The sequence below is a fragment of the Salvia hispanica genome, chromosome 4 (genome assembly GCF_029641045.1).
Source record: "Salvia hispanica isolate PSC_SH4W2 chromosome 4, Shi_PSC_v1, whole genome shotgun sequence".
NCBI lineage: Eukaryota > Viridiplantae > Streptophyta > Magnoliopsida > Lamiales > Lamiaceae > Salvia > Salvia hispanica.
Window position 1 is genome coordinate 13,624,951 of NC_142695.1, and position 14,357 is coordinate 13,639,307.

Here is a 14,357-nt window from a genome sequence, read left to right on the forward strand (position 1 = left end):
AAATAAAGAAGAAAGAGAAAATATAAATAAAAGGTAAGAAGAAAAAAAGTAAATCAGTCAAAACAATGAAAATACGTCCCTTATGAATTTGAGATTTTCTACCTTATTCATTTTTTTACTTATTCATTTTTTTACTTTACTCTTCATGTATCTTAACTATATTTTATTAAAACGGGTGTAGAAAATGAAACGTCTCTATTAAAACGGAACAAAGAAATAATAAAAATGCATCCATGAACTTGTGAGAGTATAATTTTAATTGATTTATTAAGAAAATGTAAAAACACCTCAAACATCTAGAGTGTAAAAAGATATTTGTCTTTTCTACCGAACGCAAAGATTCAATATTAAATATTAAGGCCCCTTTGACCTATTTTACTCTAAAATTGAACTTATTGAATTGATGTTTACTTTGAAGTCCGAATTAGAACTCAACTTGCCAGAATCAAGAGATTTCCGTTAACTAAATAAAAATTAAACATGTAAGTAAAAGCCAAGCAAATAACATGTGTGCGCCAGATGCATTCAAACAATAAATTTACTACTAAACTAGGCAATTTATACTTAATTCCCAATTTTTAAATCAAAAGACAATTTTACTGATACATTTACACTCAATTTAGAATGCCTATGCTTTGACATCATTATCCATCCCTTCAAATCTACAATAATTAAAAAACTCAAAAGAATAGCATAAATATTACTAGTAGTACTTAATTTGTAGTATGAAAATGAAGTTAAATAAGGCAAAATGAATTTATAAGTGATTGCAGTAGGTTGAAAAGTTGGAGCCATGAAACTAGGGTTTGTAAAAGTAAATTACCTCAAATTTAATCATAATCATGGTTTTTTTTTTTCCTTAATAGAGGAAAAAATTAAGAGCAGTGTAATCAGTTATCAGTGGTAAATAATCATGAAAAATTAATGTAATTGGTTTTGCAGTGTAATATTTATTACACTTGCTTTTGCTATATATAAATGCACAAAATCCAAAACCAAATTCCTACAGAATTTTTTCACTGCTGTTTCTTGTTTATTCAAACACTCCTTGCAATTGCCATTTTTAAAACTCTGCGGCAAACTCCCAATCAGTTTCTGGGCATCTTTTTTTCCCTCTTTAGTCCAAACCCTTTTTCCCATTTCGCTCAGTGAGTGGGAAAGGGAGCATCTTTTCGTGCTTTTAATTTGTATTTTTTTCTTGTTATTTTTTGATGATCGAATGGTGTTTATGTTGTGAATTGGGTTCGAATTATTTGATGTGTATGAATTGCTGAAGTGAAAAGATTAAGATTTTATTGAGATTAAATGGGTGATCTACCGGTTGGCGGCGGAGTGGCGGAGATGGCTTCACATTCAACGCCATTAGCTGAGCCGAACCGGTTGGAGATTGGGGCAGAAAATTGGGCGGTGGCTGAGAGAGCCGCAGCTGAGATAATTGGAAAGGCACAACCTACTCCTGTATCAGAGGAGAGGAGAAGAGAGGTGGTTAAATATATTCAGAGATTATTCAGGGATTGTGTTGGCGCTGAGGTGAAATATTAAGTTTTTCTTTGAACGATTTATGTTTGTTTGCATACATTTTATGCCTATGTTTTGCCACTGGTTTTGACATTTCTATATTCTGTGTTATGATGCACATGGTGATTGTCTGATGAGGATTCTTGCATCTCAATATATGCTATGTTTACTGACATATGGCGATTACTCGATGAGAAATCTTGTGTTTAGAATGGTAGGTTGGCGGCTCTCAATATATGCTTTATTGTCGACTTATGGTTATTGCTCGATAGGAAATCTTGCGTTTAGATTTTAGGATGATGGTTTATCGGCTCTCCGTGTATGATATGTCATTGGCTCATGGTGTTTGCTCGATGGCAAATCTTACGTTTAGAAGGGCTCTCTCTATGCATGCTATGTTATCGATTATGGTGATATAGTATGGTAGGTGAGATGAAATCTTGCATTTGGTGATGGCAGTTAGCCGCACTCAAATTGATGTGCTATGGACTTTGTGTGTCTGTGTGATGCGTAGCATGGATCAACGGTGATTTCACCATGCATTCTGTGATGTTCTAATTTGGTTTGCATGCATGAATATAATATGATTTGAACTGTGTACGGGGATAGCATTTATGGCAGATGTAGGTGCGATTGTTCCGGTTTTTTTCTCTTGCATAATTAATGCTGTGCAATGCGTATATATCTGAAAGGAAGTTGGGGATTTGAGATAGAAGGGGTTTTTTGGAGGTTATAATTAGGAGGTAGTTGTTTGCTGTCTTCGACATAGAAAAGGTTTATTGAATTGGTCCACGTGTTGTGATTTGGATATGGGAGATGGGATGATTGGTGAAATATGCACTGATATGATTTGATATGTTTTCCCTTGTTTAGTTGCTATAAAGGATCTTCTAAATTAACACAACTTTGTCGTTATATGCATTTATCGATAAACCTTTTAATTAAGGCTAAAAATAATATGTATACGGGAGAGAAAGTTGACGATGTGCGACAAATAGTTTTTTTTTCTTGACACATGTTTGATATCTAGGAAAGTTCTCTATTTATTGTATCCAACATAAAATAGATTTATCAAATTGGTCAACACATCTTTCATTTTGATATGGGAGCTGGGAGACTTGTTGTGTTTAGACATAATTGGCAAAAGATGTAATTAGTATGATTTGATAGGTTTTTTCTGTTGTTTAGTTGCTTTAAGGCTATTCTAAATCCATATAACTTTGTTGTTAGATGCATTTATAGACAAAGCTATTGTCTTTTATATACATATATGATAACACATTACTAATTCCGCCCTTTCTCAATATATTGCTCCTATATTGGAATTTATGTTTGTTATAAGTTTACTTTAGACATGTGTTAGCATATATGAGGAATGTATTGTCAGAAAATAACAATAATAACCATTTAATAACTTTGCTAATAAATTTATTCCATTCGTTGAGAGGAATTCCTACCAAAGTCTTTCTTTTTTTTGCCCCAAACTCTTATATATTTATTTGTTGGATAAAATTTTGGACTTTTTGCAGGTCTTCCCATATGGATCCGTGCCACTAAAAACTTATCTTCCGGACGGAGACATTGATTTAACTGCGTTTGGGGGTGCTCATATCGAAGACACTTTGGCAGATAAAATGAGATCTGTATTAAAAGAAGAAGAAGTAAATACAGATGCTGAGTTCGTAGTAAAGGATGTCCAACTCATCCGCGCTGAGGTATGCTTACTTTTTTATGAGTAAAGATGCTTAATTAGATAATAAATACTGTCTATTTCATAATTAAGAAGATTCTGGTTGCATCATCTTGTTCCATGGCTGATAGATGTTTCAGAGAAGTCATGAAACCCTTCTTGTGAAAAACTTCTAAAATCTAGTTAATCTATAATGAGTTATATTTTCGTGTGTTCTTCGTCTTGCTGATAAGTTTGGATATTAATTCAAAGGGGCCTGCTTAAATCACTTGAAATTTATGGAAGTTTGTGAAGTCTGGCTTGATGAAGCAGCTTTCTTATGTGGCAGGTTAAGCTTGTGAAATGTATTGTTCAGGATATTGTTGTAGACATATCGGTTAATCAAATTGGGGGTCTTTGTACTTTATGCTTCCTCGAGCAGGTAAATTATGTGTATTGACTTATTTTATTCCTTGATCAGATATCTTGATAACTGCCTCACAACAGCTATGATGCAATTTCTTTCCTTTTCAGGTTGATCGTCTGATTGGTCGAGACCATCTGTTCAAGCGCAGTATTATCTTGATCAAGGCATGGTGCTACTATGAAAGTCGTATTCTTGGTTCTCATCATGGGTTGATTTCTACCTATGCCTTGGAGACGCTCGTGCTGTACATTTTCCATCTGTATCACTCAGCACTAGAGGGACCTTTAGCCGTGAGTCCTCCTAAGTACAATCCGTTTCTTTGTTTTACCTTGACTTAATAATCCTAACCAGCCACATTCTACTTCAGGTTCTATACAAGTTTCTGGACTGTTTCAGCAAATTCGACTGGGATACCTATTGTGTTAGCTTAAATGGCGTAGTCCGCCTTTCTTCACTGCCAGATTTTGTTGGTGAGCATTTTTTTTTATTAATTGGAATCACATAGTTGGATTATCGGATGGCTGAAATTTAACTTATTCTTGTGTTCTCTGTTTGCAGTTGAGATCCCAGAAGATTGTGACAAGGATTTATTGCTGAGCAATGATTTCCTGAATTATTGTATCCGCATGTTTTCGGTTCCTTCTAGAGTTGGTGACAAAACTCCACTTGTGTTTCCGAAGAAGCATCTTAATATAGTTGATCCACTGAAAGAATTGAATAATCTTGGGCGTAGTGTCAGCAAAGGTATGCATCGTTTATTACTGAATTTGGATAGAATTCTACCCTTTTGAGTAGTCTATAATATACATACATCCATGTACTGTTTTAATGTATAATCATCGACTGCATGAGTTGTATCTGGATATGCAATCGGTTCGTATGTTATGCTATTATCACATAGGTGGATGTCAGTTATGTAGAATTTGACGTCTCTTTTTTTTTTGTAAAAATCTGTATTTTGTAAAGGGAACTTGTACCGGATACGCAGTGCCTTCTCCTATGCATCTAGAAAACTTGCAAGGATACTACTACAGCCTCAAGATTCCATTGCTAACGAGCTTAAAAAGTTCTTCGCAAACACCATGGCAAGGCATGGAGGTGGACAAAGGCCTGATATTCAGGATTTCGACAAATTGCTAATAAGCAACAGAGCTGTATCTGTTGTTCCCTATCCAGGGTTTTGTAAAACTGATAATTTTGACGAATACATAGATGTGTGTGCCGTATCAACTGCAGGTTGGCAGTCTAGTTCAGGTAAAATGTCCGAAGATTTACCTCATGGGATTCAAAGGACATTAGACACTGATTTGGGTTCTCAAACTCCAAGTGTAGAAGAGAGTGTCAATGGAATCAAAGATTCAGATAAGTTGGATATTGGAAAGAATGCTTCTTTATCAGCCTTGTCAGGAACCGGTGATGGAGGACTTTCTACTATTGGCAGTCGTGAAGAAAACGTGTTAGTTGACAATTGCAACACAGTGTTTTCAACTGAACTGAGGGATTCTAATCATGTGGTAACGGACCAGTGTCGCACAAGTATGAGTGGATTGGCCGAATCATTAAACTCAATGGATCTTACGGGGGATTATGATTGTTGCATTCGACACTTGCAATATGGTCGATTGTGCTATGAATATGGCTTAGGTATGCATTCTTTGCCCGTGATTCCCTTGCCAAATCCTACCTACCCGTGGGAAGGTCACCACCCTGTATTACATTATAAGCAGAACAGTTTCTCCCATCATCACGGCGGATTTCATCAAAGTCCGGCTATCTATGGCATGCAACCCATACATTTTCCAGCTGTCTCATTTCCATGGGAGGATGTGCCAAAACACCGCGGGACGGGAACATATTTGCCATATATGGTAGGTTGATCTATTATTTTTACAAAATATGATCTTTTCATATATAATTATTGGCCTTTTACTTTGTGATTTTTGTAGAATATGTCGCCTCATGGTAATAGATTTCCGGTTCTGAAAGAAAGGATCCAGGCACCGACAGGATCCACAAGTCATCACAACTGGCATCATATGAGCTTCCCGGAGCCAAATATGCTAGACAGAAGCATCCACGAGCTCTCACAGCCCGTTGACAAAGCTGTAGGCGGTGGTGCTAGCTCGTCTAACAGCTACCCTCTTCATCAGTACGAGCATCCTAATGCAAATGGCTCGCTCATATACCGGGAGGGCACTGAAATTGAGCTGTTTGGACATCCACCTGGGTCAGAAAACAGTTGGCCACAAAGAACAGTCTCTTCGTCTCCCAAAACTCCGTCTGGGGCCCACAAAGCTGTAGCCTCTGGTGCTAGTTCGTTCGACAGCTACCCTCTTCATCAGTATGGGCATCCTGATGCAAATGGCTCGCTCATCCACCGGGAGAGCAATGAAGTTGAGTTTGTTGGACATCCACCCGGATCAGTAAACAGTTGGCCACAACAAACAGTCTCTTCTTCTCGCAGAACTACGTCTGGGGCACACAATGCTGTAGCCGCTGGTGGTAGCTCGTCCGACAGCTATCCTCTTCATCAGTACGGGCATCCTAATGCAAATGGCTCACTCATATACCGGGAGAGCACTGAAGTTGAGTTTGTTGGACATCCACCCGGGTCAGAAAACAGATGGCCACAACGAACAGTCTCTTCGTCTCCCAGAACTCCGTCTGGGGCGCACAAGTCTGTAGCCGCTGGTGCTAGCTCGCCCGACAGCTATCCTCTTCATCAGTACGGGCATCTTAATGCAAATGGCTCGCTCATCCACCGGGAGGACACTGAAGTTGAGCTGGTTGGACATCCACCCGGGTCAGAAAACAGTTGGCTACAAAGAACAGTCTCTTCATCTCCCAGAACTCTGTCTGGGGCGCACAAGACGCAAACTGCACCAAGCAGCGAGCAGGATCGGTAAAAATTCAGTCCCAACTCATGTTTGGTTGACGATGATATTGCTTACTCGTCTTGCATTTAAGCGATTTCTGCTGCTTCGTTGCTTGTAGGATTGCGTTGAGGTCTTCATACCGACTCAAGGATGAAGACGACTTCCCTCCATTGTCCAACTGACAGTGGTAACATGTATGTTGTTGTTTGTTATCACATAAAGTATGAGCAAGCTCTTGGATTTTCATCCCAAACCAGTGTGCCCGAGGTGTGGCTTGCGCCTCTGTGGTGTCGACTCCCGAATGTCGTGTTTAAGGCCTTGTGAAACTGTTGTAACTTTATAGCATTGTGTTTCATATTTAGTGCCTGCCTGCCTGCATAATTTGGCAACATAGGTTCAACCTAAAGGTTTTTGCATAGAACTATTCAAATCTTTATCCTCAACTTTTTTCTTCTTCTTTGTTTTACATCATATATTGTGTAGTTTATTCATATCACCATTGCTGCAGAAGATGTCAAATGAATATTCTCTTTGCTGAAATTAAAAAAATTGTCATGATTCTCTCTGTCTTTCTCATCAATTGTGTGTGATGAATGTTGGATAGACTGTTATTAGCATTCCCAACATTGTAATGCATGATATGCAGATGACATTTCATTATGCAAATGTGTGTTTGGTTATTCAGAAGTAAAATTGATTTGAGATTAGTTAAGAATAAATTTGACTCAAAATTAATTTTGTGACACGGTAGGACTAAGACTTTTAAAGTAAACCTACTCATGCTACATCTAACTGAAATACTCATTTGCATATGTGCTGTGACGTATTTGTTTATAAATTTTTTAACTGAGTCAGGAGGAAGCACAACACCCACCTATATCTTTCTTTAGGTTATAAAGTCTAACATAGCGTCACTTTCGAATTAATTTTTCAAGTTTTTTAGGTTATACTCCCTCCATCCCGGATAATTCGGGTCACTTTGATCGGGCACAGGTTTTAAGAAATGTAATGAAAACTGGGTTGAAAAAGTTAGTGGAATGTGAGTCCTATCTTTATATATTAGTTTTATAATAAAATGTGAGTAAGAATAAGTTAGTGGAAAACTGGGACGAATTATGTGGGATGGACCGAAATGGAAAACTGGGGCGAATTATCCGGGATGGAGGGAGTAATACTCTCTCATTCCCACTTTAGGATTCCCATTCAATTTCGGCATAAGTTTTAAGAAATATAAAGAAAAATTGGTGAAAAAAGATAACGGAATGTGAGCCCTATTAGCATTTGTGAAATATTCCAGCCGGGAATTCTAAGGTGGGGTACCTAAAAATGGTAAACCCAGGACTCCTAAAGTGTTCGTGTCATTATTTTGGCATTGTTCACAATTAATTCTTTATGAAAAATAAAAATCAGAGCTTACATAAATCACTATTAAAATGATAAACATATTGAGATTTTGATGGGTTAGCCTTAATTTTGTTTTGATTGGGTTTGGTGGTGGTAAGACAGTAGTGGCAAATGAGACGATATTATAATGAGTCAAGGTGAAACTTGAAAGTTGATAGTGTGAGATTGAGTGAAAAAAGTGTAGAATGAAGATTGAAGAAGACTAATGATTGTGCCACATGAAATTCAAAATTACAAAAAACTTCAAAAACTTAATATTTTTTAATTAATAGTTGCAATCCATCGGGCTGATCCACAACCTTAGCCCATTTTGTATTCGGGTTATAAAATTACAGCCCTAACCCACTAATTTTATCGGACTATCTGGGCCGACCTACATGTTTCGGGTTGGATTGGATTGACATCCCTACTATTATGACTAGCCTTTTAGAGGGGTTAATTAGAGATACTTGTTTGAGGGGTTAATTATACATACTCCTTTGTTATGGTGACTTAAAGACTCGTGCTAGTTTTAGTTTTCATGACATTGCATCATTGCATTAATCTTGTCTCTTGTATTTATATTTTAAGTTGAATGGTGACATAAAGTTGGAATACGAAAATTGTAACGGCCTGTCTCTTTTTAGGCAAATGTAGTGAAGTAATGTTGTAAATGTTGGTATGGATTCCTATAAAAAATCTATATCTACTAAATAATCCTTCCGTCCGCGAACAAGTGTCCCATTTATTCATTTTGGTCCATCCGTAGATAAGGAGCCCCGATTCATTATTACTATAAACAGTAAAAAGACTCCACATTCCACCAACTCATTCCACTCACATATCATTTAAAACCAATCTGTACAAGTAGGACGCATATTACACTAACTTTCTTCTACCCACTTTATTTCACCCACTTTTCTTAACATTTCTTAAAATCCGTGCCGAAATGTAATGAGACTCATATTAGCGGACGGAGTGAGTATATAGGAATGCACCAAGTACATTAGATGTAAGGACACAGCATGTTATGTTTGACATATTTACAAAATGTATAGGGCCGTAGCATCTTAGAGTGACTACAATGGTGGCCCTCTTGGGCATGCCCAAGCCACCATTTCTTGGGCATGCCCAACAAACTTGGCCCTTGTCCATAAAACTTGGCCACCACAATGGTGGCCCTCCGGGCCACCAATTAAAATTATTTTCTTAACATTTTTTTGTTACATTTTAATTTTAGCTATAATAAATATTATTTGCATATAATAATTAAAACACATAGTAAATATTATAACAAAATTTTCGCTGTAATATTATAAAAGGGAAAATTATACAACGAAAATTTTCGATACAACACGAACAACAAAGAGAACCCATATCACGCGGCGCCCCCTCCTCTACGGTTCCAGACCTCTTCAACCAAATCAGCCTGCAGTGTTGAATGTGATATTTGACTTGTGCTAGCACCATCTTCCGGTGCCCAGCGCTCTGCAGCAAAGCCTTCATCATCGATTATCATATTGTGCAATATGATACACGCAGTCATGATGTCTGCGACATCATTTTCGTGCCATAGTCGAACTGGACACCGTATAATGACCCATCGAGCTTGGAGGACTCCAAAAGCCCGCTCAACATCCTTCCTAGCACCCTCTTGTTTTTTTGCAAAATAGGTCTGCTTCGGCCTAACTGGTTGTCGGATCGTCTTGACAAACATGGGCCAGCGAGGATATATTCCATCGGCCAAATAGTATGCCCTGTTGTATTGCGTGCCATTGGCCACGAAGCTGACCTGCGGACCCTCATCCCGAGACTCATCATTGAAGAGATGCGATGATTGTAGAACGTTGATATCGTTGTTCGACCCAACGACACCAAAATACGCATGCCAGATTCGCAAGCGGTAGTCAGCAACGGCTTCAAGGATCATCGTGGGATGTGACCCTTTGAAACCAGAAGTGAATTGCCCCTTCCAAGCCACCGGGCAGTTCCTCCACTCCCAGTGCATGCAATCGATGCTGCCCATCATGCCCGGAAAATGATGCACAGTCCTGTGCATATTTATCAGTCGCTGGCATTCCTCGGCCGTTGGTTTCCGTAGATACTCCCTTTTGAAGATTTCTTTGATACCCTTGCAAAACTGTCTCAGCGTCTTAAGGGCAGTCGTTTCGCCCATCTGCAGATATTCGTTGAACATGTCAGCAGGCCCGGCATAGGCAAGTTGCCTAATTGCCACTGTGCACTTTTGATATGTCGACAATCCGGGTCGACCGGTGGCATCATGACGCAAGGTGAAGCATCTGTACCGCTGAGACAAACAATACGCAATGTGGATGAAGAGCCGTTGCGACATTCTGAATCACCGACGAAAAATCTCCGACGGATAATGGGGGTTATCGCCGAAGTAGTCTTCCATCAACCGCTGGTCGGCTCCGGCATGGTCACGGTTGATATACCGCCTACGTAGATCGGCCGAGGGATCGCCGCCGCCGCCGCCAACGCCGCCTCCTCCTTGTCCGCTTCAGCTTGCACCGCTGCAACGAGTTATTCGAACTCCTCATCGATCGCTCGTTGAAAATTTTCATTGTCGGAATCCATGTTTTGAAACTAAATTGAAATCAATTGGAAAGAGTGGAGTTTGGTTTGGGGTAAAAAAAATGGAGGAGAAATGATGAATATATAAAAAAAATTTAAAAAAAAAAAAAAAAATTTGGAGGCCAAGGGCCGCGGCTCTCGGCCCCTGCAGTGGCGGGCCGAGTCCCGCGCCTAAGAGCCTCGGCCTGGCCGAGAGCTCGGCCCTCTCTCGTCCATCCCCTAGGGCCTCGTCCACCTCGCGCCTCAGTAGTGGGGCCGCGCCTGGGCCGCCTCCAGGCCAAGGGCCGCAGCCCTCCCACTGTGGACACTCTTATGTTGTTATGCCGTTACTTAAATTAGATATATGGCCGAGTGCAGTTATAGATTATTATAAGCAGAAGTAACGTGATTACATGATGAAACAATTACAATACATAACGAATATATATGATTATATTGTGGAATTGTTTAACTGTGGGATGTAGAAATATGGTTATACGATGAAGTAAATTTACTGCAAGATGAACAAAACATGCACTGAGATAAATAAAACATAAATGAACAAAATAGCATAAAGAGATCATTCAGTATGAAAATATATTCATCACATCATAAAGAGATCATTCAGTATGAAAATATATTCATCACATCTATAGATAAGTTCGTCCATCTAAACCATAAACCGAATTATTATGAAATCAAATTCATCAAAACTGAAAATAGTTTCGTCCAAGTAAAATATAAAGAAGTTCAAAAACCGAGACATTACATCAAGACATAGTGACAAGAAGGATCTTGAACTATTTTTTTTTCTTTCTGATTTTCCTTAATCTTTTTGTAATTCTTTGCATCATGATTACCAACCTCACCGCATTCGACACATAAATACGACCAGGCTTCGCACTCTTCTTCATAGCTTGCTCAAGGCGTGTAAGAGACCGTCTTCCCGAACCCTTAGTTTTGACAACGTCAAGAGGATGAACACCTATTTCACCAAGGGCTTGAGATGTAACGCCCCAAAAATAGGGTTACACGGAATCTTGCTTTTCGATGAGAAAATGACCGGTTTAAGATTATTTGGTAATAAATTCAATGTAATCATAATTTAATAATTACTCCCTCCGTCCCAGATAATTCGTCCCACTTCTTTTTCCGCACTCGTTTTGCAAAAAAATAAATAAATAGGTAAAGTTGAGAGAAAGTAAAATAAGAGAAAGACTAATGTAGTTAAGACTATTCTCGACATTATTCTCTCTTTTACTTTACTTTGCTCCAATTTAACTATTTATTATTGCAAAGCGAGTGCGAAAAAGGAAGTGGGACGAATTATCTGGGATGGAGGGAGTAATAGATTTAGTAAATATTATTTTATGATATTTGATGCAATTTTAAATTAGTGCTTAATTAAGGATACACGAATCTACATTAAGTAAGTAAGATCGAGTTCCCTTGTCGTCGGGAATTGGCAGCCAGCGTCGCCAGACTTTCTCGCCGGTGGGCGCCCCATCCCTATTATCTTCTGTCTTCTCCCATACAGAGATTTCTCTCGGTATGTATTCCTCTGCTCCTTCTCCGATGTCTGGTTAAAACACATAGGATATTTATCGAAAATTATTTAATCTAGTCATGGGAGAATCAATTAAATAATTCAGTTTTATCTTGGATAATCTTTATCCAAATTCATTTAGGATTTATCAAGATAGAGTCAACTTATCTAAATCCACTTAGGATTATTCTAGATTTTATTTCCATAAAATCAAATCCTACAATTCAAGATAACGTTGATCTAAGATTATCATTATTTAAATCGTACTAGGATATTACTAGATAGAAACGCTTCCATCATAATCCATAAGATAAAAATAAAATCCAATCAATGAAGATTTGTACAAATCTTAATTCTATTTAGAATAGACATCTAGAATATATCAAACATTACTTAGGATGTCTTAGATAAATAAATTTATCTAAATCCAATTAATTAAGGATTTCTTATATATCATCTTTATCCTAATCTATTTAGGATATAAATCCAAAAGATAAGGATAAATTGGATTAATACTTATTTTAATCCATCTAAGATTTGTCTTAATAGAATAAAATCTATTCAAATCCATAGGATAAAATAAATTAATATAAATGCTTATCCTAATTCATTTAGGATTTATCTTAGAATAAATCCATATAAATCCATAGAATAAGATAATATTATATTATAATTATTCAAATCTATCCAAGATTTATCTAGGAACAAATCCATATAAATCTATAAGATAAGAATAAAATATTACATTATCACTATCCAAATCCATCTAGATTTATCTATGAATAAATTCATATAAACTCGTAGGATAAGAATAAAATAATATTATCATTATCTAAATCCAACTAGGATTTGTCTATGGATAAATTCACATTAATCCATAGGATATAGATAAAAATTAGATTATTATTTTCCAAATATAACTACGATTCATATAGGAAAAAAAAATCCATACAAATCCATAATATAAGGAAATAATCTAGTTAATCCATGATTTAATTCATAATTAAATCTCATATAATATATAAAATTCACAAAAGATATATTCAAATCTTATTTCCAAATTAATCTTGAATTCTTTCTAAAAATAATTCTAAGGGTTAGGAAACCCTAATCTAAATTTGGAAAGAAGCTTGAACGAACCTTGCATAGCTCGGCTGGACTCCCACTGAAACCGCAGCAGCTAAGCACTGCCGCTGCAGCTGCATCTTCTCCGGCGCTGCTGCTGTTGCTGCGTCGTCATTGCTGCGACATCGCCTTCTCAGCCTTCTCAGCCGCTGTGACAACAGCTTCCTCAGAGCCCGGAAACTGCCCAAGAAGGGCTTCCACTCAAAATCGCCGCTGCTGCCTGCGTGACCATCATCATCAACGTGCTGCTGCATCTGTGGCGCTGCTGCGCTGAGTCGTCGTCGCTGCTACGACGTCGACTTCGCCGCCGCCTCGCTGCTGCGTTGCTGTCCGTCTGCTTGCGAGGACGCACCTGACGCTGCGTCGTCTCTATGTTGACAACGCTGCTGCGTCATCGCCTCCGAGCCGGATCACCGGTGGTCTCCGCTGCTGTTCCTGCCGTATCTGCAGCCGCCGGCGATGCACATGTGCAAACCACCGTCCTCGGCCACACGACTCGAATTGATTCATCAATTCATATTTCCAATTCAAGCGAATAACACGGAAGGCAACAATAAAAATAAAGAAGCCGTCACCATGTTCACGCCATGAATATGTTAACCATCAAATAAAAGAACTATAATCATTACGTAGAATGATTACCTGTTTTAATTAGTTTCTATGGTTAATAAACGAGTTTTGTCGCAAAAACATATGCATTCAAACAATTCATATAACATGAAATTAATCCACATAATCAGAGCCAAAAATTAGCTCTGATACCAATTGCTAGGGTTTGGTGCCCCTTGCACAGCGGAAGACTTGTACAAAACAAATAAATCAGATACGGATCTATTTGACCGATTATGCGATTAATCAATTCACATGTTAAACATATAATTGCATGCTAGAACGCAAATAATTCATGCTCATAGAAAGTAAATCCCAAACATGAATACTACAGTTTAGAGTTACCGATTTGATTCTCTAAAGAATCGTCGATTGCTCGCGCCTTCTCCACGTGATGATCTTCAATACTAGATATCAGGGTGGGCTGATCTGATCAAAATACTAGGACTCGAATAAAGAAGACAGAAGAAATCCTTCTCCAGTTAGGAGAGAAATTCGAACTCCTCTAGGTAGAGGGAGACGAAAATTATGAGTAATAATAATGAATGAATGATTTTTGTATCCTTTATTCTCCTATTTATATTAAATTCCTTTTGGGCCCAGACATGGATCTATGGAAGGTTTTGGATA

General features: G+C 38.0%; 2 protein-coding genes across 3 annotated transcripts; one reads left to right on the plus strand and one right to left on the minus strand.

Moving 5' to 3' along the window:
• The first annotated feature begins 1,011 nt into the window (after nucleotides 1-1,011).
• On the plus strand, nucleotides 1,012-7,055 carry LOC148927284 (uncharacterized). 2 transcript variants are annotated; one of them, XM_089057303.1, is made up of 9 exons: nucleotides 1,012-1,530; nucleotides 3,048-3,233; nucleotides 3,537-3,629; nucleotides 3,722-3,904; nucleotides 3,982-4,084; nucleotides 4,173-4,358; nucleotides 4,581-5,482; nucleotides 5,561-6,516; nucleotides 6,609-7,055. In XM_089057303.1, exons 1-9 carry the CDS (start codon nucleotides 1,306-1,308, stop codon nucleotides 6,670-6,672), a joined length of 2,898 nt encoding a protein of 965 aa, XP_088913429.1. In that variant the 5' UTR covers nucleotides 1,012-1,305; the 3' UTR covers nucleotides 6,673-7,055. The 2 variants fall into 2 exon arrangements, with proteins under 2 accessions (XP_088913429.1, XP_088913430.1); XM_089057304.1 differs by lacking the exon at nucleotides 1,012-1,530 and adding an exon at nucleotides 1,560-1,732.
• A 2,196-nt stretch (nucleotides 7,056-9,251) lies between these two features.
• On the minus strand, nucleotides 9,252-13,372 carry LOC148927285 (uncharacterized). Its single transcript, XM_089056546.1, has 3 exons — nucleotides 13,134-13,372; nucleotides 9,921-10,173; nucleotides 9,252-9,665 (listed from the first exon to the last, which is right to left on the minus strand). Exons 1-3 carry the CDS (start codon nucleotides 13,370-13,372, stop codon nucleotides 9,252-9,254), a joined length of 906 nt encoding a protein of 301 aa, XP_088912672.1.
• Between the last annotated feature and the right edge of the window lie 985 nt (nucleotides 13,373-14,357).